The following is a 22,008-nucleotide window of genomic DNA, read 5'->3' as shown; positions in this document are numbered from 1 at the left end:
TATGCCTGGTGGAAGAGTGCACCGACGGCTGGTAGTGTGTGACGGCTGGTAGTGTGTCGGTGCCAGGTGAAAGTGTGCACTGATGGCTGGTGGTGTGTGTGCCTGGTGGAAGCGTGCACTGATGGCTGGTGGTGTGTGTGCCTGGTGGAAGCGTGCACTGACGGCTGGTGGTGTGTGTGCCTGGTGGAAGCGTGCACTGGCGGCTGGCAGTGTGTGTGCCTGGTGGAAGCGTGCACTGACGGCTGGTGGTGCGTGTGCCTGGTGGAAGCGTGCACTGACGGCTGGTGGTGCGTGTGCCTGGTGAAAGCGTGCACTGATGGCTGGTGGTGTGTGTGCCCGGTGAAAGTGCGCACCGACAGATGGTGGTGTGTGTGTGCCTGATGAAAGCGTGCTCTGAAGGCTGGTGGTGTGTGTACCTGGTGGAAGCGTGCATCTGACGGCTGGTGGTGTGTGTGCCAGCTGGAAGCGTGCACTGACGGCTGGTGGTGTGTCTGCATGGTGGAAGTGTGCACTGACGGCTGGTGGTGTGTGCCTGGTGGAACCATGCACTGACGGCTGGTGGTATGTGTGCCTGATGAAAGTGTGCACTGTCACCTGGTAGTGCGTGTGCCTGGTGAAAGGGTGCAGTGACGGCTAGTGGTCCGTGTGCCCGGTGAAAGCATGCACCGATGGCTGGTGGTATGTGTGTGCCTGGAGAAAGTGTGCACTTACGGCTGGTGGTCTGTGTCTGGTGGAAGTGTGCACCAATGGCTGGTAGTGTGTGATGGCAGTTAGTGTGTGTGTCTGGTGAAAGTGTGCACTGACGGCGGGTGGTGTGTGTTCCTGGTGGAAGCGTCCACTGACGGCTGGGGATGTGTTGGCTTGGTGGAAGCGTGCACTGATGGCTGGTGGTGTGTGTGCCTGGTGGAAGCGTGCACTGACGGCTGGTGGTGTGCCCCTGGTGGAAGCATGCACTGACGGCCGGTGGTGTGTGTGCCTGGTGGAAGCGTGCACTGACGGCTGGGGGTGTGTTGGCTTGGTGGAAGCGTGCACTGACGGCTGGTGGTGTGTGTGCCTGGTGGAAGTGTGCACTGACAGCTGGTGGTGTGTGTGCCTGGTGGAAGCGTGCACTGGGGGCTGGTGGTGTGTGTGTCTGGTGGAAGCGTGCACTGACGGCTGGTGGTGTGTGTGCGCCTGGTTGAAGCGTGTACTGATGGCTGGAGGTGGTTGTGCCTGGAGAAAGCGTGCACTTACGGCTGGTGGTCTGTGTCTGGTGGAAGTGTGCACCAATGGCTGGTAGTGTGTGATGGCAGTTAGTGTGTGTGTCTGGTGAAAGTGTGCACTGACGGCGGGTGGTGTGTGTTCCTGGTGGAAGCGTGCACTGATGGCTGGTGGTGTGTGTGCCTGGTGGAAGCGTGCACTGACGGCTGGTGGTGTGCGCCTGGTGGGAGCATGCACTGACGGCCGGTGGTGTGTGCCTGGTGGAAGTGTGCACCAATGGCTGGTAGTGTGTGATGGCAGTTAGTGTGTGTGTCTGGTGAAAGTGTGCACTGACGGCGGGTGGTGTGTGTTCCTGGTGGAAGCGTGCACTGACGGCTGGGGGTGTGTTGGCTTGGTGGAAGCGTGCACTGACGGCTGGTGGTGTGTGTGCCTGGTGGAAGTGTGCACTGACAGCTGGTGGTGTGTGCCTGGTGGAAGCGTGCACTGGCGGCCGGTGGTGTGTGTGCCTGGTGGAAGCGTGCACTGACGGCTGGTGGTGTGTGTGCCTGGTGGAAGCGTGTACTGATGGCTGGAGGTGGTTGTGCCTGGTGGAAGCGTGCACTGATGGCTGGTGGTGTATGTGTCTGGTGGAAGCATGCACTGGGGGCTGGTGGTGTGTGTGCCTGGTGGAAGCGTGCATTGACGGCTGGTGGCGTGTGTGCCCGGTGAAAGCGTTTACTGACGGCTGGTGGTGTGTGTGCCCGGTGGAAGCGTGTACTGACGGCTGGTGGTGTGTGCCCGGTGGAACCCTGCACTGACAGCTGGTGGTGTGTGTGTACCTGGTGGAAGTGTGCACTGATGGCTGGTGGTGCGTGTGCCCGGTGAAAGCGTGCACCGACGGCTGGTGGTGTGTGTGTGCCTTGTGAAAGCGTGCACTGACAGCTGGTGGTGTGTGCCTGGTGGAAGCGTGCACTGACGGCTGGTAGTGTGTGACGGCTGGTAATGTGTGTGTTCCTGGTGAAAGTGTGCACTGAGGGCTGGTGGTGTGTGTGCCTGGTGGAAACGTGCACTGACGGCTGGTGGTGTGTGTGCACCTGGTGGAAGCGTGCACTGGCGTCTGGCGGTGTGTGTTCCTGGTGGAAGCGTGCACTGACGGCTGGTGGTGCGTGTGCCTGGTGAAAGCGTGCACTGGTGCTGTGTGTGCCCGGTGGAAGTGCGCACCGACAGATGGTGGTGTGTGTAAATGTAAATGTAAATGTACATGTATTTATATAGCGCAAATCACCCACATCGCAGGCATCTATGCGCTTGCTTAGGGAAACCGTCCTGGTATTCCCCTGTGAGATAACCCCGGCAGGGTATCCACAAGGTGAAAGCGAGGCATCCCGCCGCGAGGGGCCATTGTGGAGATTAAGCAAGCTATTGCACAGAGTCGCAGAGTGTGAACCCGTGAGTCGAGTAGGCACCGGAGCGAGAATTATCGAGTCCGTGGAATTATTGAGCCCAACCCCTGTCGAGGCGGGGAATTGAACCCTGGTCCAGGGCCGATCTCAGTTTCCGGGTCTGCCGCCTCTAACCCCTGAGCCACACTTCTCCTGTGTGTGCCTGGTGAAAGCGTGCTCTGAAGGCTGGTGGTGTGTGTACCTGGTGGAAGCGTGCATCTGACGGCTGGTGGTGTGTGTGGCCGGTGAAAGCGCGCAGTGATGGCTGGTGGTGTGTGTGCTTGGTGGAAGCATGCACTGACGGCTGGTGGTGTGTGTGCCTGGTGGAAGCGTGCACTGACGGCTGGGGGTGTGTTGGCTTGGTGGAAGCGTGCACTGATGGCTGGTGGTGTGTGTGCCTGGTGGAAGCGTGCACTGACGGCTGGTGGTGTGTGCCTGGTGTAAGCATGCACTGACGGCCGGTGGGGTGTGTGCCTGGTGGAAGCGTGCACTGACGGCTGGGGGTGTGTTGGCTTGGTGGAAGCGTGCACTGACGGCTGGTGGTGTGTGTGCCTGGTGGAAGTGTGCACTAACAGCTGGTGGTGTGTGCCTGGTGGAAGCGTGCACTGGCGGCCGGTGGTGTGTGTGCCTGGTGGAAGCGTGCACTGATGGCTGGTGGTGTGTGTGTCTGGTGGAAGCGTGCACTGACGGCTGGTGGTGTGTGTGCCTGGTGGAAGCGCGTACTGATGGCTGGAGGTGGTTGTGCCTGGTGGAAGCATGCCCTGGGGGCTGGTGGTGTGTGTGCCTGGTGGAAGCGTGCACTGACGGCTGGTGGCGTGTGTGCCCGGTGAAAGCGTTTACTGACGGCTGGTGGTGTGTGTGCCCGGTGGAAGCGTGTACTGACAGCTGGTGGTGTGTGCCCGGTGGAACCGTGCACTGACAGCTAGTGGTGTGTGTGTACCTGGTGGAAGTGTGCACTGACGGCTGGTGGTGTGTGTGCCTGGTGAAAGCGTGCACTGATGGCTGGTGGTGCGTGTGCCCGGTGAAAGCGTGCACCGACGGCTGGTGGTGTGTGTGCCTGGTGAAAGCGTGCACCGACGGCTGGTAGTGTGTGACGGCTGGTAATGTGTATGTTCCTGGTGAAAGTGTGCACTGAGGGCTGGTGGTGTGTGTGCCTGGTGGAAGCATGCATTGACGGCTGGTGGTGTGTGTGCCTGGTGGAAGCGTGGACTGGCGTCTGGCGGTGTGTGTTCCTGGTGGAAGCGTGCACTGACGGCTGGTGGTGTGTGTGCCTGGTGGAAGCGTGCACTGACGGCTGGTGGCGTGTGTGCCCGGTGAAAGCGTTTACTGACGGCTGGTGGTGTGTGTGCCCGGTGGAAGCGTGTACTGACAGCTGGTGGTGTGTGCCCGGTGGAACCGTGCACTGACAGCTAGTGGTGTGTGTGTACCTGGTGGAAGTGTGCACTGACGGCTGGTGGTGTGTGTGCCTGGTGAAAGCGTGCACTGATGGCTGGTGGTGCGTGTGCCCGGTGAAAGCGTGCACCGACGGCTGGTGGTGTGTGTGCCTGGTGAAAGCGTGCACCGACGGCTGGTAGTGTGTGACGGCTGGTAATGTGTATGTTCCTGGTGAAAGTGTGCACTGAGGGCTGGTGGTGTGTGTGCCTGGTGGAAGCATGCATTGACGGCTGGTGGTGTGTGTGCCTGGTGGAAGCGTGGACTGGCGTCTGGCGGTGTGTGTTCCTGGTGGAAGCGTGCACTGACGGCTGGTGGTGCGTGTGCCTGGTGAAAGCGTGCACTGGTGGTGTGTGTGCCCGGTGGAAGTGCGCACCAACAGATGGTGGTGTGTGTGTGCCTGGTGAAAGCGTGCTCTGAAGGCTGGTGGTGTGTGTACCTGGTGGAAGCGTGCATCTGACGGCTGGTGGTGTGTGTGCCCGGTGGAAGCGTGCACTGACGGCTGGTGGTGTGTCTGCATGGTGGAAGTGTGCACTGATGGCTGGTGGTGTGTGTGCCTGGTGGAACCATGCACTGACGGCTGGTGGTATGTGTGCCTGATGAAAGTGTGCACTGTCGGCTGGTGGTGCGTGTGCCTGGTGAAAGGGTGCAGTGACAGCTAGTAGTCCGTGTGCCCGGTGAAAGCATGCACCGATGGCTGGTGGTATGTGTGTGCCTGGAGAAAGCGTGCACTTACGGCTGGTGGTGTGTGTCTGGTGGAAGTGTGCACCAATGGCTGGTAGTGTGTGATGGCTGTTAGTGTGCGTGTCTGGTGAAAGTGTGCACTGACGGTGGGTGGTGTGTGTGCCCGGTGAAAGCGTTTACTGACGGCTGGTGGTGTGTGCGCCTGGTGGAAGCGTGTACTGACGGCTGGTGGTGTGTGCCCGGAGGAACCCTGCACTGACAGCTGGTGGTGTGTGTGTACCTGGTGGAAGTGTGCACTGACGGCTGGTGGTGCGTGTGCCCAGTGAAAGCGTGCACCGACGGCTGGTGGTGTGTGTGTGCCTTGTGAAAGCGTGCACTGACAGCTGGTGGTGTGTGACGGCTGGTAATGTGTGTGTTCCTAGTGAAAGTGTGCACTGAGGGCTGGTGGTGTGTGTGCCTGGTGGAAGCGTGCACTGACGGCTGGTGGTGTGTGTGCGCCTGGTGGAAGCGTGCACTGGCGTCTGGCGGTGTGTGTTCCTGGTGGAAGCGTGCACTGACGGCTGGTGGTGCGTGTGCCTGGTGAAAGCGTGCACTGGTGCTGTGTGTGCCCGGTGGAAGTGCGCACCGACAGATGGTGGTGTGTGTAAATGTAAATGTACATGTATTTATATAGCGCAAATCACCCACATCGCAGGCATCTATGCGCTTACTTAGGGAACCCGTCCTGGTATTCCCCTGTGAGATAACCCCGGCAGGGTATCCACAAGGTGAAAGCCAGGCATCCCGCCGCGAGGGGACATTGTGGAGATTAAGCAAGCTATTGCCCAGAGTCGCAGAGTGTGAAACCGTGAGTCGAGTAGGCACCGGAGCGAGAATTATCGAGTCCGTGGAATTATTGAGCCCAACCCCTGTCGAGGCGGGGAATTGAACCCTGGTCCAGGGCCGATCTCAGTTTCCGGGTCTGCCGCCTCTAACCCCTGAGCCACACTTCTCCTGTGTGTGCCTGGTGAAAGCGTGCTCTGAAGGCTGGTGGTGTGTGTACCTGGTGGAAGCGTGCATCGGACGGCTGGTGGTGTGTGTGGCCGGTGAAAGCGCGCAGTGATGGCTGGTGGTGTGTGTGCTTGGTGGAAGCATGCACTGACGGCTGGTGGTGTGTGTGCCTGGTGGAAGCGTGCACTGACGGCTGGGGGTGTGTTGGCTTGGTGGAAGCGTGCACTGACGGCTGGTGGTGTGTGTGCCTGGTGGAAGCGTGCACTGACAGCTGGTGGTGTGTGCCTGGTGTAAGCATGCACTGACGGCCGGTGGGGTGTGTGCCTGGTGGAAGCGTGCACTGACGGCTGGGGGTGTGTTGACTTGGTGGAAGCGTGCACTGACCGCTGGTGGTGTGTGTGCCTGGTGGAAGTGTGCACTGACAGCTGGTGGTGTGTGCCTGGTGGAAGCGTGCACTGGCGGCCGGTGGTGTGTGTGCCTGGTGGAAGCGTGCACTGATGGCTGGTGGTGTGTGTGTCTGGTGGAAGCGTGCACTGACGGCTGGTGGTGTGTGTGCCTGGTGGAAGCGCGTACTGATGGCTGGAGGTGGTTGTGCCTGGTGGAAGCGTGCACTGATGGCTGGTGGTGTATGTGTCTGGTGGAAGCATGCCCTGGGGGCTGGTGGTGTGTGTGCCTGGTGGAAGCGTGCACTGACGGCTGGTGGCGTGTGTGCCCGGTGAAAGCGTTTACTGACGGCTGGTGGTGTGTGTGCCCGGTGGAAGCGTGTACTGACAGCTGGTGGTGTGTGCCCGGTGGAACCGTGCACTGACAGCTAGTGGTGTGTGTGTACCTGGTGGAAGTGTGCACTGACGGCTGGTGGTGTGTGTGCCTGGTGAAAGCGTGCACTGATGGCTGGTGGTGCGTGTGCCCGGTGAAAGCGTGCACCGACGGCTGATGGTGTGTGTGCCTGGTGAAAGCGTGCACCGACGGCTGGTAGTGTGTGACGGCTGGTAATGTGTGTGTTCCTGGTGAAAGTGTGCACTGAGGGCTGGTGGTGTGTGTGCCTGGTGGAAGCGTGCACTGACGGCTGGTGGTGTGTGTGCCTGGTGGAAGCGTGGACTGGCGTCTGGTGGTGTGTGTTCCTGGTGGAAGCGTGCACTGACGGCTGGTGGTGCGTGTGCCTGGTGAAAGCGTGCACTGGTGGTGTGTGTGCCCGGTGGAAGTGCGCACCGACAGATGGTGGTGTGTGTGTGCCTGGTGAAAGCGTGCTCTGAAGGCTGGTGGTGTGTGTACCTGGTGGAAGCGTGCATCTGACGGCTGGTGGTGTGTGTGCCCGGTGGAAGCGTGCACTGACGGCTGGTGGTGTGTCTGCATGGTGGAAGTGTGCACTGACGGCTGGTGGTGTGTGTGCCTGGTGGAACCATGCACTGACGGCTGGTGGTATGTGTGCCTGATGAAAGTGTGCACTGTCGGCTGGTGGTGCGTGTGCTTGGTGAAAGGGTGCAGTGACGGCTAGTAGTCCGTGTGCCCGGTGAAAGCATGCACCGATGGCTGGTGGTATGTGTGTGCCTGGAGAAAGCGTGCACTTACGGCTGGTGGTGTGTGTCTGGTGGAAGTGTGCACCAATGGCTGGTAGTGTGTGATGGCTGTTAGTGTGCGTGTCTGGTGAAAGTGTGCACTGACGGTGGGTGGTGTGTGTGCCTGGTGGAAGCGTCCACTGACGGCTGGTGGTGTGTGTGCGCCTGGTGGAAGCGTGCACTGGCGTCTGGCGGTGTGTGTTCCTGGTGGAAGCGTGCACTGATGGCTGGTGGTGCGTGTGCCTGGTGAAAGCGTGCACTGGTGCTGTGTGTGCCCGGTGGAAGTGCGCACCGACAGATGGTGGTGTGTGTAAATGTAAATGTAAATGTACATGTATTTATATAGCGCAAATCACCCACATCGCAGGCATCTATGCGCTTGCTTAGGGAACCCGTCCTGGTATTCCCCTGTGAGATAACCCCGGCAGGGTATCCACAAGGTGAAAGCCAGGCATCCCGCCGCGAGGGGCCATTGTGGAGATTAAGCAAGCTATTGCCCAGAGTCGCAGAGTGTGAACCCGTGAGTCGAGTAGGCACCGGAGCGAGAATTATCGAGTCCGTGGAATTATTGAGCCCAACCCCTGTCGAGGCGGGGAATTGAACCCTGGTCCAGGGCCGAGTTTCCGGGTGGAGGTGGTTGTGCCTGGTGGAAGCGTGCACTGATAGCTGGTGGTGTATGTGTCTGGTGGAAGCATGCCCTGGGGGCTGGTGGTGTGTGTGCCTGGTGGAAGCGTGCACTGACGGCTGGTGGCGTGTGTGCCCGGTGAAAGCGTTTACAGACGGCTGGTGGTGTGTGTGCCCGGTGGAAGCGTGTACTGACCGCTGGTGGTGTGTGCCCGGTGGAACCGTGTACTGACAGCTGGTGGTGTGTGTGTACCTGGTGGAAGTGTGCACTGACGGCTGGTGGTGTGTGTGCCTGGTGAAAGCGTGCACTGATGGCTGGTGGTGCGTGTGCCCGGTGAAAGCGTGCACCGACGGCTGGTGGTGTGTGTGCCTGGTGAAAGCGTGCACTGATGGCTGGTGGTGTGTGCCTGGTGGAAGCGTGCACCGACGGCTGGTAGTGTGTGACGGCTGGTAATGTGTGTGTTCCTGGTGAAAGTGTGCACTGAGGGCTGGTGGTGTGTGTGCCTGGTGGAAGCGTGCACTGACGGCTGGTGGTGTGTGTGCCTGGTGGAAGCGTGGACTGGCGTCTGGCGGTGTGTGTTCCTGGTGGAAGCGTGCACTGATGGCTGGTGGTGCGTGTGCCTGGTGAAAGCGTGCACTGGTGGTGTGTGTGCCCGGTGGAAGTGCGCACCGACAGATGGTGGTGTGTGTGTGCCTGGTGAAAGCGTGCTCTGAAGGCTGGTGGTGTGTGTACCTGGTGGAAGCGTGCATCTGACGGCCGGTGGTGTGTGTGCCCGGTGGAAGCGTGCACTGATGGCTGGTGGTGTGTGTGGCCGGTGAAAGCGTGCAGTGATGACTGGTGGTGTGTGTGGCCGGTGAAAGCGCACAGTGATGGCTGGTGGTGTGTTTGCTTGGTGGAAGCATGCACTGACGGCTGGTGGTGTGTGTGCCCGGTGGAAGCGTGCACTGACGGCTGGTGGTGTGTCTGCATGGTGGAAGTGTGCACTGACGGCTGGTGGTGTGTGTGCCTGGTGGAACCCTGCACTGACGGCTGGTGGCATGTGTGCCTGATGAAAGTGATCACTGTCGGCTGGTGATGCGTGTGCCTGGTGAAAGGGTGCAGTGACGGCTAGTGGTCCGTGTGCCCGGTGAAAGCATGCACCGATGGCTGGTGGTATGTGTGTGCCTGGAGAAAGCGTGCACTTACGGCTGGTGGTGTGTGTCTGGTGGAAGCGTGCACCAATGGCTGGTAGTGTGTGATGGCTGTTAGTGTGCGTGTCTGGTGAAAGTGTGCACTGACGGCGGGTGGTGTATGTGCCTGGTGGAAGCGTCCACTGACGGCTGGTGGTGTGTGTGCCTGGTGGAAGCATGCACTGACAGCTGGGGGTGTGTTGGCTTGGTGGAAGCGTGCACTGATGGCTGGTGGTGTGTGTGCCTGGTGGAAGCGTGCACTGACGGCTGGTGGTGTGTGTGCCAGGTGAAAGCGTGCACTGACGACTGTTGGTGTGTGTGCCTGGTGGAAGCAGGAGCATTCACAGTGATAGAAGACACGAATGAAACTGAGGAAGAGGAGGGGGAGAAGGGAGGGGGAGTGGAGCAGAGGAGCATCATTTACAGCTATAAGACACAAATAAAGCTGAAGGCTGAGTGCTGAAAGCAAAAGAAAAAAAAACAAGCCAAGCTACGAAAGTGAAAGTTAAAGTGATCAGATGGAGTCCCAGGGGAAAGCAACTTAATGACCCGTGACGGAGGAGACAGATGGCGGCTGCGCGGGTGCACGCACACGTGCATGCAAGCTTCAGGCCAGCAAAAGGCTCTGGTAGGTAGCACTTTTTTTACCCTTTACTAAAAGTCGAGCAAACAGCGCATGCGCTGCTCTAGGCTCCACCTAAAAATTACGTCTTTCTCTACAAAAGCACGCCTTGTCAGCCTTAAGAAGGGAGCACATGCAGTGGCGTAACTAGGCCATATCCCGTCCTTGGTGTCCCCTGCATTTGCTGCCAGAGACCGAATGTAAGAGCGGGGCAGGGCGATTCTTGCCTTTGCCGCTCCACGTGCTGCCTGGGGCGAACTGCCCCCTTCCCCACTTGCTACTTCACTGGGCATGTGCGCTTTTACACCTCTGCTTTTGTCACTCGGACCATGGAAAATTACGCACAACCAACAGTTGTGTATTTGACCTGGTATGACTGTTGTTACAAGTCACTAAATTGTTGTGAACTGGTCCTTGCACGTTTCCCAGACACAAGATGCACCAGGCAGGCATATGATTCCTAATGTTACTAAAAGCAAAGTAAAGAAAATCTTTGGTCACCAAGTGCCACTGCAGATTCAGGCCTTATTTATTGGCTCCAGCCGACAGTACCCGTTTTTCAACATTTGGAGAGGGCTGGGCTCAACATTTCAATTTGTGTGAACTTACAGAATCCAGAAGCAGACGTAGACTCTTGTTAACTGTCCCAAGGCTGATGGCCTCACCAGGAAGTAGGGGAACTTGGGAGTTCTTTAACTATTTTTTGGTCGAGAATTTTTTTTTGCTTGTAGAAACTTGTGAATGCAGACTGGAATTAACGGAGGCATGCATGAGATTCACAAGGTGGTCTCGCGGCAAATAAGTCTAATCATTTGTAGGTTTTGCATTACGTGTTACGGGAGAGGATGTTGCCTAACGCCTAGGGCGGTTGATCTCTAATCTGGGTAACCGGGTTCGAGTCGCGGCAATGACGCTCAACATCCTGTGTTTCTGGGCCAATCACCGAATCTCGCCGTGCCTTTTTATCCTTGTGTAACGCAACTGATGCTCATGTAAAGCGCTCTAACACCTTCGGGTCAAGTTTGCGCTACATTAAAAAAAAATACGAAAAATAACGAATGATCATAAATAGAAATATGTATCTGAGGAGGAATCCACCTGACAAAAAAGGGCAGGAGTCACACCTTGGGTTACAGCTACATGGAGTAGTCTTTACTGCACACTCTCAGGCACATCGCTGAATAAGGGCTTGCGTTACCTTGTTAGAGAACTGCTGAGTCTGGGTATTCATGGTGGTCAACCACATTAATCACAGACATTGCTTTTTTTGCCCTAAGGTTTTACTGATGCCCACTTCCATTAAATCTGTTCCCCATTAATGATCTGGCTAGACGGTGCAGCTGTCACAAAACAATTATGTAAGAACCACCAGAAGAGGGGCTTTGGCTTCACCCACATGTTGGCAGTCATAAGTACTTGTATTGATTAAGCAGAAGTTGTGTGCTTCCACAAAAAAGTGCTCGCCCTTCACACAGCTGTGATCATTTTGTTTATTTATCTAGCTGCCTGCAGTTGAACTTTCAGTGACACAAAAATGACATTAATGCTATTAAAGTGTGTTTCATAGATAGATAGTTTATTTTATTATTCTCTGGCAGCAGCACGTATGAGGTGGCAGTCATTAACTTGTATGGAGTTAGGTCTGTGTTGGCAGTGCAACTGTCATCTGAACTTTAACCTACACCAATATCACTCAACAGTTCTTTGCTTCCACATTAATACATATCCATTCCCATGCTATCTGCTTGTAATGTTTCACCTTACCATACAACATTGTTTCAAAGCCAGATCTATTGGCATTGGCCACGCCTTTTTAAATATCAAACTACAGTCTACATTTTTCCATGCATGTTTTTCACAGGTGTGGTATGCCATCTTCAGGAGAGATGATGGTACTCTGTGTTAGGTATCCCTTATTTGTACACCGATATGCTGGCAACCCACCTCCCTTCATTTTCCTGTCACTCTGGATATATTTTCAAATTAAAGGCCCAGTCAAATATTTATTGAAAGAACATGGCAGATAAAGGGGCCTGTTTTAGAAAGGGTCAAGTTATGTCTTCCGAACAATAATCAACCACCATTAAGGTTGAGGCTACGGCTTACGCATAAGCTAAACTTTGAAGTGTTCCTTAGTCTCTAAGGGCCGGTTGTATGACTGTTTTTTGCTGTCTCAAATGGATATTGGCCCGTTAGCGACCGCAAAATTGGTCTGGCCCATGTACAAACCCTATTTTGCGAGTCGGTAACAAATTACCGACTCACAAATTAGGGTTTGCGACTTGCTATTAGGAAGGGCGTGCCAAGGGCATCCCTTCCTAATAGAAAGTCCAAATGGTATGTAAATTTTTTTTGCAATCGCATTTGCGGTCGCAAAACACTCGCAGTTTACCACCTACTTCAAGTAGGGAGTAAACCACTTGCAAATGAGAAGAGGTCCCCAGTGAACCCTTTCCCCTTTGTGAGCGTGTACGAAAATATTTTTTAAGAGCAGGCGGTGGTCCCAGAAAACAGAAACGTTTCAATTTTTCTTTTTTGAATGCATCCCATTTTCCTTTAGAGAAAACGGACTGTATTAAACAAAAACTGCTTTATTAAAAAAGCAGTCACAGACATGTTGGTCTGCTGACCACCATCCTTGGTAGTGCTAGCCATTCCTAAAGGGGATCGCAAATAGCACCTTCCTCATGAATAATAATGAGGCAGATAATTGGCCACCACAATAGAAATCGCTAACAATGCCTGAGACAGTGTTGTAACTTGCCTTTTGCGAGTCACAAAGCGAAGCAATTTAGGACTTGCAAAATGTAAGGGTTATACCTCTTGCCCTAATTCCTATATCAGATGAGGCAATTTGCCATTTCTTTTTTTCTTGAATCAAGCAATTTACCCCGACCGATAAAGGACCCCTGGGGTAGTCAAATTTGCTTCCCTTCTTAAAGAAGTAAACCTTTGCCTAAATTAACTGTTTAAAGTATTTTCCATCTCAAAAGACTCCAGAGCTGTAGAACAGGTCTAGGTTCTGTGGGTTGAGCAGATAATACAAAGTCACTTTCATTCCTGTACAGCTGCAAAAGCAGCCCTTAATGCTGTCATAGTACGCACCTCATGATGTACCTGGAGCGATTGAGGGGGTACTCAATGAGCAGAGGACGGAGGCACAGTATATATCTACATTTAACCTTCCATCTGCAATCCCCATTGGTATGAAGCGATGACAGTCTTATTCTCAGGTACATCTCCGAACACGCTTGAGAACCCAATGCAATGAGATGCTTATTGTGCAAGTTGCTTCTTCTGTAAAAAAAATTGGAAATAGTGGTGGTTGAGGAAGTTTTTTAAGGTCTCTCTCTTTGTGTTGCTGTAGGAATCTGGCTCCGTAAATACTATACCAAAGTAAGATATAGTGTGCAAAGAGTCCAGTGGATCCCCAGAGGTATAGAAGATGATAAGCATACTTTATTTAGATATATAAAACATATCTTTAAAAGATTCTTCCAGCACATTAATACAATCTTACAACTTAAAAGAGATTAAGAAAATGAAAAAAAATAAAACAAAATAAAATGTGGCCTGCTTAACAGTGCTTACAGCAACGTGTCAATTTAAAGATTAGCACTCCCGACAATGCATATGGAGTTAAATACATATTATTCTGCACAGTGGTCCAATTTTTCTAGAAGACTATAAGCATGCTGAACGAATTTGGCCAATTTTATGTTTAAAACAGTGTTCTCTGAGGACAGAGCAGCAATAATGGCATGTCTGCAAGTCCGAACTCCCAGCCTGTTCCATTCCGGCCTGAGAAGGCGTCTGCGTTGGAGAATAAAGCAAGGGCATATACAAAGCACGTGCAAGAAAGTTTCGTTTTGCTGGCCCACACCCTCTGCACGTTTGATCAACCCTTTTTTGACGCTAACAGGGAGATTTTGAAGGAAGAGGTATAGAAGAGATGAAAGTAGATAATACCTTAGTCTCTTTTGTGGGAGTGTGGTTGAGCAGTCAGGCTTATCATGAGAGTAGTGTTAAGCTTTTGTTGTACACACTCGAGCAAGAAATGATCTCACACACTCATAGACTGAATACAGACCAATTATATAAAAAGTTGTTTGTTGTTTTATTTCTAGAACCACAATTTACTTAGTAGCAGGTAAGTTAAACTCTCCATACAATGTTACTTTCAGCTACACAGTGAATACTGGATTTGTAGGAACATTCAGATTACTTTTTCAATTTGGAAAACAATTTGTAAACTGCTAAAAAAATGCTTGTAATTCTTGTAATTACTTTTGGATTACTTTGAGATCACTGGTCTTTTATTGCATGAAACACTCCTAACATAGTTTAAACAACACAGGACATTTGCAAGCAGGTTAACTCTTGTGCAGGCAATAGGTGCCCATCCTGGTGGAGGAAGTATAACACCTCTGCCTACGATCTGGTTTGTTCCTGGACCCAAAGATTGGAGGGCTCCTTACCCAGAGGTCCAGAAACCTGTCTGGTGGTGGCATATGGCTGGAAACCAGTCAGGAACCACAACAGAGTTGGTCGTTTTTCAGGAGGCATCTCGAAGATGGTCTCTGTGTGCATTTTTCATTAAACCCAACACTAGAATCAGAGTGTGTTTAACGTGCAAGAAAGTTTGATGCCAAACTTTCCAGACTTCAGTAAAGCCATCATGAAGCTGTAGAGTTCCTGTTGACTAACTCCCATCCCATGTATCCAAAATGGCTCCACTGCACTTACAATGTCTGTGAATCGCACACACACTGTAGGGGAATATTGCTCATGCAGCTATGCCCTCACCCATGGTGCAACCTGCCTTTAGGGCTGTAAGGCTTACTAGAGGGGTGACTTACCCATGCCACAGGCAGAGTGGGTGGGCATGGCACACAGGGGGTGTGCCATGTCGACTCTTAAGTTTGGTTTGCACCAAAACACCTAGTCTGTAATGGCATAATACATGCTGCATCCCTCATAGGCCCTCTGTTCACAAAGCCCTTGGTGCCATGGGCACCTTTTACAAGGGCCCAGAGGTGTGCCAATTGTGGGTAAAAAGATACATGGTTGGAAAAAATCACAGGTGCTGGGGCCTGCTTAGCAGGATCCTACCACACACCCAGTGAAGTTGGCATCAGGTATCTGGCAAAATGTTAGGGGGTAACCTTGCAAAAAGGGACACTTTATTACAGTTGCTCACTCCGGATCTGCCAAAAAAAGGTCATATTTAGGAGTTTAAACATTTTCTTGACCAGGATTATCTCAAAAGTCTTTAATGTGTTGCTCCAGGGGGAGACCAAGACAGTGCACCCTATTACAGTGAATGCTCTTATCCCCAAATCCCCAGGGGCCGCACAGGCATCTGTGGCTCCTTCTATAATACCAAAGTGCTATGGGTTGCAAAATAAATGGCATAAGCGCCCATTGCGCTTCTGGAACGCTCATTTAATACTGTCCCAAATGTCTTGACTCATTGAACAGACTGTTTTTCATATGTTTCATATCATAGCCTGGACAAGAGAAGTGCCAAGTGCTTCCTGTCTTCAGTTTGTGAGTCATGCTCAGAAGTCAAACAAAGGAACTAGGCATTTGCATGTCTGAATTTAGCAGTTTGGGCTGGACTGTTCCCATTGGGCACAGAGTCAAGACTGATTTGCATATCGCTGGGTTCAAACTGAAATGGCATGGTGAGCAAAACAACTGGATTTAGGCACAGATCACTTTACTGGGGTGAATTTATGACCTTGTTCTGCATTCTGTCCCTCACTTGTTGTTTTTGCATTTGTCACCCCAAGTAGGACTGGTATGCCCAGACGTGGGTCCCATGCTCTCCATGCCACTGGAGTCAAGCTATCCTAGCTGATGAGGGTGAAAACCCCAAAACTGGTCATAGGAGGCTTGTTTCCAGTCCGTGGAGGACCTGGCCCTGCAGTTCGGGCTGGACTGTTCCCATTGGCCACAGGGTCAAGACCGATTTGCATATAGCTGGGTTCAAACTGGAATGGCATGGTGAGCAAAGAAAACGATGGATTTAGGCCCAGATCTCTGTACTGGTGTAAATGTATGACATTGTTCTGCATTCTGTCCATTAATCGTTCTTTTTGCATTTATTTTATGGCATGAAACAGAATGTATAAATATATATTTTTAGAGTGGTCAGTTAAACAGCAGTAGAGAAGAGTCTCAACAGCACCAAAAAAACTAATTGTGTTTAGTGGAGAAAAATAAATAAAAACTTCCAAAAATGACAATGACTATTGGAAAAGAAAAAATAAATGATGTCAGAACAAGATATTTATTTTAAAAATGCTTGCTTCTGGGAAATCTCATTAAAAAATGTAGTGATATTTTTAAGGTCCCACTGTATCAAAGCAAAAAGGTGACCGGCATTCCATTGGAGACAGAGACCTGCCATGGACATTGATTCACCAAAATGCCAGGGGTAGCGTAAGTGAGATCATATACCCTTTGACCTTAATAATGTCACAGGAAGTGACATCATATGACTTTTGACCCTGCATCATTCCAATAAGTGATGTCACATACCCTTAATCCTGATGACATCACAATCACTAACATTGCAGAAGTTTCATAATTTCATAATTAATATTATATATTCTTCTTGGTGAGAAGAAAGGGTGGGGTTTTCTCTTCTGTGAGAAAATATTTATAAAAATGGGCTTTACTAATGCATTTTAATGCACAATTTTCACACATGTGCTAAAAAATCTTAGGCTCTGAAAAATAACACTCACTAAATATTCAAGTCCTTTTATTGTGTGACAAGCTACTGAAATCTAACAGTCCCCTTGGGTTCCCCCAATTATGTTTTTAAAATTTCCTATTAGTGCCCCATTATGTCAAAAATTACCTCCATTGCTTGAACAAGCATTTTCATTATGGCCCCTTTTGCCCAAACATTTCATACAATATGCCAGTGCCAGAATGTTTCTAATACTGCTTCTCTTGCACTATGGAGGTCCCTTATGTCAAAGATTATATCTATCATGTCAATGAGCAAATTTTGCCATGGATCGCCCCATGACCTTGCCACAATTGTCTTCCCACATGCCAAGAATTTCCTCCAATGTGCCATAACAAGCAATTTACCACAGGTGCCAACTATACCAAGAATGTCCTCCAGGAGGCCAGCGCTGGCAATTTTCTCATGGGTGCTCCATGCCAAAGTTTTCCTACAGAGTGGCAGCAGTCGATTTTTAGCAAGGGTATCGCATATGCATAGATTGCCTCCAGTATTCCAGTGCCAAGCTTTTGTCAAGGGTACTTCTATAAGTCACGAAGCAAGCCAGGTCCAACAGCGGATCTGCAAGCATAACAACACATGCTCACTTACATTCACTTGTTCAGACTCATTCTTTCATTAGCACTGCCTTGCACTCATTCATTTTCACCTACTCTCCTGCACCCACTCTCACCCTGGATCATTCATTTGCACTCTCTCACTCACTCTTAATCTCTTATACTTATTCACTTATTTTGACACACACATCCATGATCCCATATACAAACATACATGCTCACACACATAAACACTCGCTCACCCAAACTCACCCTCATCAACATGCACACATTCAATATTCATTAAAACTATTTTATTTTTCTTATCTAAGATGCCAGTGAAGGTCCAGATCTTGCTACTCCACTTTTTTATTCCATTAAAAGTGAATAATAAACCGTTAATGTAATAAAAATCAGCATACAACGAGGTTAGAGCCTGCCTCTGAAAATGGGAGACATCCCTATATTCTTGGCACTGATTTTGCCACCTCTGAGGCCAGGAGTCACCAAGGCATTTCCAGGGGTAGCATGGGGCAAACTAGGGGTCACAACTGCGACCCCTGGTGACCCCTAAATGACCTCAATCTTGCTTTTGACCACTATCACAACCAGGCGGGCAACTAGAGCCAGATTTCGGGGGGGCTGGAAAATATTTCGGTGGGGGGGGGCTAACTCTTCCACCTCGGGCAGAGTGGCTGTAAGAAGGGGTGAACACACAACAAAAGCCTCATTTACAAGTAAATGATCTTTTAAAGACCTGTTAAGTACTCGGGTGTGGCTGCAATTTGATGCTTGCCAGCCCGCGAAGCTGTCTCCCCCCGGGCTGACACAAACGACGGGGGGGGGCTGAAGCCCCGTGAGCCCAATGAGTGTTGCGCGCCTGCGCCCGAACCCATACCTTGTATGATGTCTGCACCGGATTGGCTCTCCCGCCTTTCCTCTGCATGAAAAAGCAACAGGTGGCACATGGGATTCCACGTACAGAGACCTGAATGCTTTAAAGAGGGTCTATTTTTCCTGTGAGCAACTTAATACACAGCCCTGCATAGCCGTTGCTTTAATGCAGCTTTTAGAGATAGGTCTCCTCTGCAACATTGTAACGCACCCATACCTAAAAACCTTTATTTTGTATTACAGCTGTGCCAGGCTCAAGCCAGTCAGTTCAACATGCGTGTCCATGTAGAGTATGAGTGGCGCCTTCGTCAAGAGGACATGTACGAGAGTGACGATGACCTCGATGAGAAGGTGAGTTCTCTTTGTGGTTGAACAGGATGATGGGGGCTTCGGTTGGTAGAATGAGTGTTTAAAAAATCAGTTTTGCTTTGGAGGTAGAGAGCACTCTGATAAAAATATAATTGTATTTTTTAATTGGCTTGAATAGCTTTAAATATTTTTTTACACGACAATACAAGATTTATTGGTAGTAGTTCTGTCATATGGAGAATATTTCATTAAGAAAGTTGACTTTTAATGAATTGTTTTCTTATTAAGTATAGAGGTACTTAAGTTGTGATTCCAAGTATTTTAGTGCAGCTGCATTTTGCCATCGGAGAGACACATTCTTCGGCTTGGAGCATGGCCTTTTCCTTTCATTTATACTCTCATGCCCTCCATTGTCAGAAAGCAATCACATCAGCCAATGAGATTCGTATTGTAATTTCTTTTTTTTCATCATGAAAAAAGTTGAACGGGAATATACACACTTTGTATGAGTGGTTTTAACCTCATAGCTGCTGCCGTCGGCCGCCGAACGTTAGGAGCACTACCGGGCTGGTGCTGCGAAGTTCAACGGCTGACGTGGCCCCGCCCACTCTTTGGAACGCCCAGCACTGTGCCGAAATAACGGCCGCAGCTAAGGCGTTAAGTTCCGAGAGAGTTGTTGGGGCACTTTCTGATTCTATCTCAGTGTATAGAACTCACCAACTCATATTAAAGGCCACATATTAGATCAAATCTGGACCTCGAAACTACCAGTGAAGAACTTGAGCATTGTCCATTTGGGTGGTCAGACCATCATATTATCGCCTTTTCGGTGACCAGACCAAAGGAGCTAAGACCTCTTAGGGGACCAATGGTTTCATTTAGGAACTGGGCTCAGGTTAACCCTAGAGTTTTGTGAGGACCTGATGAAATCCCCTCCGGCGCCTAGAGAGGATATTGATGACAATGAGCAAAATGTGTTTAACTGGTTGTAGGAGACCAGTGACACCCATGCCCGCAGGCATAGCTCTAACAAGATAAGAAACCACAAGCCCAACAAATGGTTCTCTGTAGAGCTGAGAATGGCGAAACTGAATCTCCGACGCGCAGAAAGGAAATGACGCTCTGAATATTCGCCAGCCCTGAGAACCTGTTATATCCAACAACTTAAATTGTATAAGTCTCTAGAAAGCAAACTAAAGTAAGCCATTTCACGAATAAAATCCTTAAATCATCGAATAAATCTAAGGACATTTTCAGAATTGTCAACTAATTATCTAACTGAGATAGGGTGACTCTCCCTATCACACCCTCACAAAGTCTGTGTGACACTCTCAATGGATATTTTGTGGACAAGATTGCCGCAATAAAAAGGAGCATCCTCTTAGGCTTGTCTGCTCCTGACTCCCCACCAGGAGACATGAACAGCATTGCGCTCTCGCAGTTCTCCAATGTATCGCAGGACGACCTGATGGAACTTACGACATCTGTCCCCGAGAGTCCTTAGAGAGGTGGCAACCTATGGTTGAGACAGACTCCGACAATTTCTTAACTATTCTATCAGTTTGTGCCAGGTACCTAAATCCTTTAAAAAGGCAGTCATCGTACCCCTCCTGAAGAAAGTCGGGCCAGACCCCTCAGACATAAAGAACTTTCACCCAGAAGTCCGTCTCCTGTATTTAGCCAAGATCTTGGATGCCCACGTGGCTCACTATCTCTGCGACTTCTTAGAGAACTCAGAGTTTATGAACCAATGTCAGGCAGGGTTTCAAGCAGCCCACTCCACTGAAGCAATGGTCACATAGGTGCTGAACGAATTGCGAAGAGAAGTGGATAAGGGGAACACTCAGACTTTGGTGCTGCTTAACCTGTCAGCGGCCTTTGACACAGTGGATCATGCTCTGTTGGCTGACCGTGCCTGGGCTTCGGGGTTGCCGGCGAAGCATTGAACTGGATGACATTGTTCCTAAAAGATAGATCCCAATCAGTATGACTCGCTCCTTATTCCTTAAAAGAGGTTAAGGTGAGCTGTGGTGTGCCCTCAGGGGTCCTCTCTCCCCCCACTTATTCGACATCTACATCCAACCTTTTGTCAGATCCCTTAAGATGATGGAAGTAAACATATTCAACTATGCGGATGATATGCAACTGTTATTTGCGATCAACAACAGCGATGCAGCTAGATTGCACTTCCAAAACACCATGCTATTCATCAATGGATGGATGAATGATAACTAACTGAAACTTAACTCGGACAAAACTGAGATAGTCCTCACTATGAGTAGAGCGGTAGGTTGGAATCCGGGGTGATGGCCTAGTGAGATGGGATCCCCTCCAACTTCGAAAAGGGCAGTAAAAAGCCTGGGTGTGATCATTGACGAGGTTCTATCATGTAAGCAGCAGGTCAGTGCAGTGACCTCGGCTTGTTTCCCGCAATTTTGGCAGATAAAAAAAGATTAAGAAGTTCCTGATGAGAGCGGCCTTGATCCAAGTTATCTTGGCACTGGTTGTGTCCCGATTGGATTACGCTAACTCCCTCTATCTGGATCTCCCAAAATCCCTCCTGCGCAAGCTTCAGTTAATTCAAAACCAGGCTGCCAAGCTGATAGTTCAGCTTCCAAGAGGGGGTTCTATCACTCGGGCGACTAGTGACCTCCACTGACTGCCGGTGGCACAGAGATGCAGATTTAAGGTATACTGCATGGTGTTCAAGGCGCTGCATTTGAGATGCCTGAGTTTTGGGAGAGCTTGCATTGTAAAATACTGTCCGACGAGAGAACTACGATCACGCCACCTTCACTTCTTGGACACCCCTACTTACAAGAAACTCTGGATTGGAGGACACTGGTTCTCTATCGCAGCTCCTCACATCTGGAACACACTTCCATTGGAAATGAGTCAGGCATCTGTCTACACCAAATTTAGGCAACTTCTAAAGATGTGGTTGTGTACACAAGCTTACAAATAGTTGGGATCCTCGTCTTTTTTATTACCTAGTGCCAAGAGACATACCCGGTGATTGTGCGCTCTACAAATAATCAATAACCTAACATAACATTAATCCAGAGGGTGCTGTGAGGATTCATGTACCCAGCCCTCTTCTTTTGCCAGGGCAGTTTCATGGCATTGATGGAACACTTAACTACAGCAGAAGCTACACTTCCCTTTAGAGTTGTTTTACATTGATAGGAGGAGAATCCTTACCTTAAAAGTCGGTGACAAGCCAGTTCCCCCTTGCGGTCCTCATTGTCACTAGGATTCCTGACGTCCTCTTCAGTATGATCATATTGGTATAATGTGTAGCCTGTTCAAGGTTAAGTGTCAAAAGACATACATGCACCATCCAATAGTAAATGTAAACTGCTTCTTCACAAGTATTTAACAGTCTAGCTATGGAAGAGAGCTTCCTGCGTCACCAAAATATTCATCTCTACCGCTACCTGAAATATTGACTCATCAGAGTACCAACCTGAGATCAAGCACCATCAATATTCAGTGGGTGATGAGGACTCTTTCTGCTTGCATTGGTGTCTAGCAAAGCCATATCAGCTTTGAAACCTACTCTACTCCTGTACAGATGCTGGACACGAAGTTCACCATTGCCCATTCACATGTGTCCCCTTAGCTTGAAGGACTGTCTAGTATGAATTGTGAGCAGACATATAAACTAGATTTGGCCAGAATTAGACAAAGATACCAAACGCATGATTAAGGAGATGCTCACGAATGCAGATAATACAATTATAGTGACACAAAGGGTTGCCAGTTCACATTTTTCATGACATGGTATCATTAAAATGAAATGAGGGAT

General features: G+C 50.6%; 1 protein-coding gene across 1 annotated transcript in view; it reads left to right on the top strand.

The window, feature by feature from the left end:
• LOC147705870 (arf-GAP with SH3 domain, ANK repeat and PH domain-containing protein 1-like) overlaps positions 1–22,008 on the top strand; it is a 1,082,966-nt gene that overhangs the window by 873,680 nt on the left and 187,278 nt on the right. The window contains exon 22 of the mRNA XM_086932322.1: positions 18,135–18,242. Within this exon, the coding sequence (XP_086788448.1) occupies positions 18,135–18,242 (108 nt within the window). The remainder of the gene's footprint in view (positions 1–18,134; positions 18,243–22,008) is intronic.

The sequence above is a fragment of the Lissotriton vulgaris genome, chromosome 7, assembly GCF_964263255.1.
Source record: "Lissotriton vulgaris chromosome 7, aLisVul1.2, whole genome shotgun sequence".
Lineage (NCBI taxonomy): Eukaryota > Metazoa > Chordata > Amphibia > Caudata > Salamandridae > Lissotriton > Lissotriton vulgaris.
The sequence above is the reverse complement of the archived record's forward strand: the minus strand, read 5'-3'. Positions and strand labels throughout refer to the sequence as shown.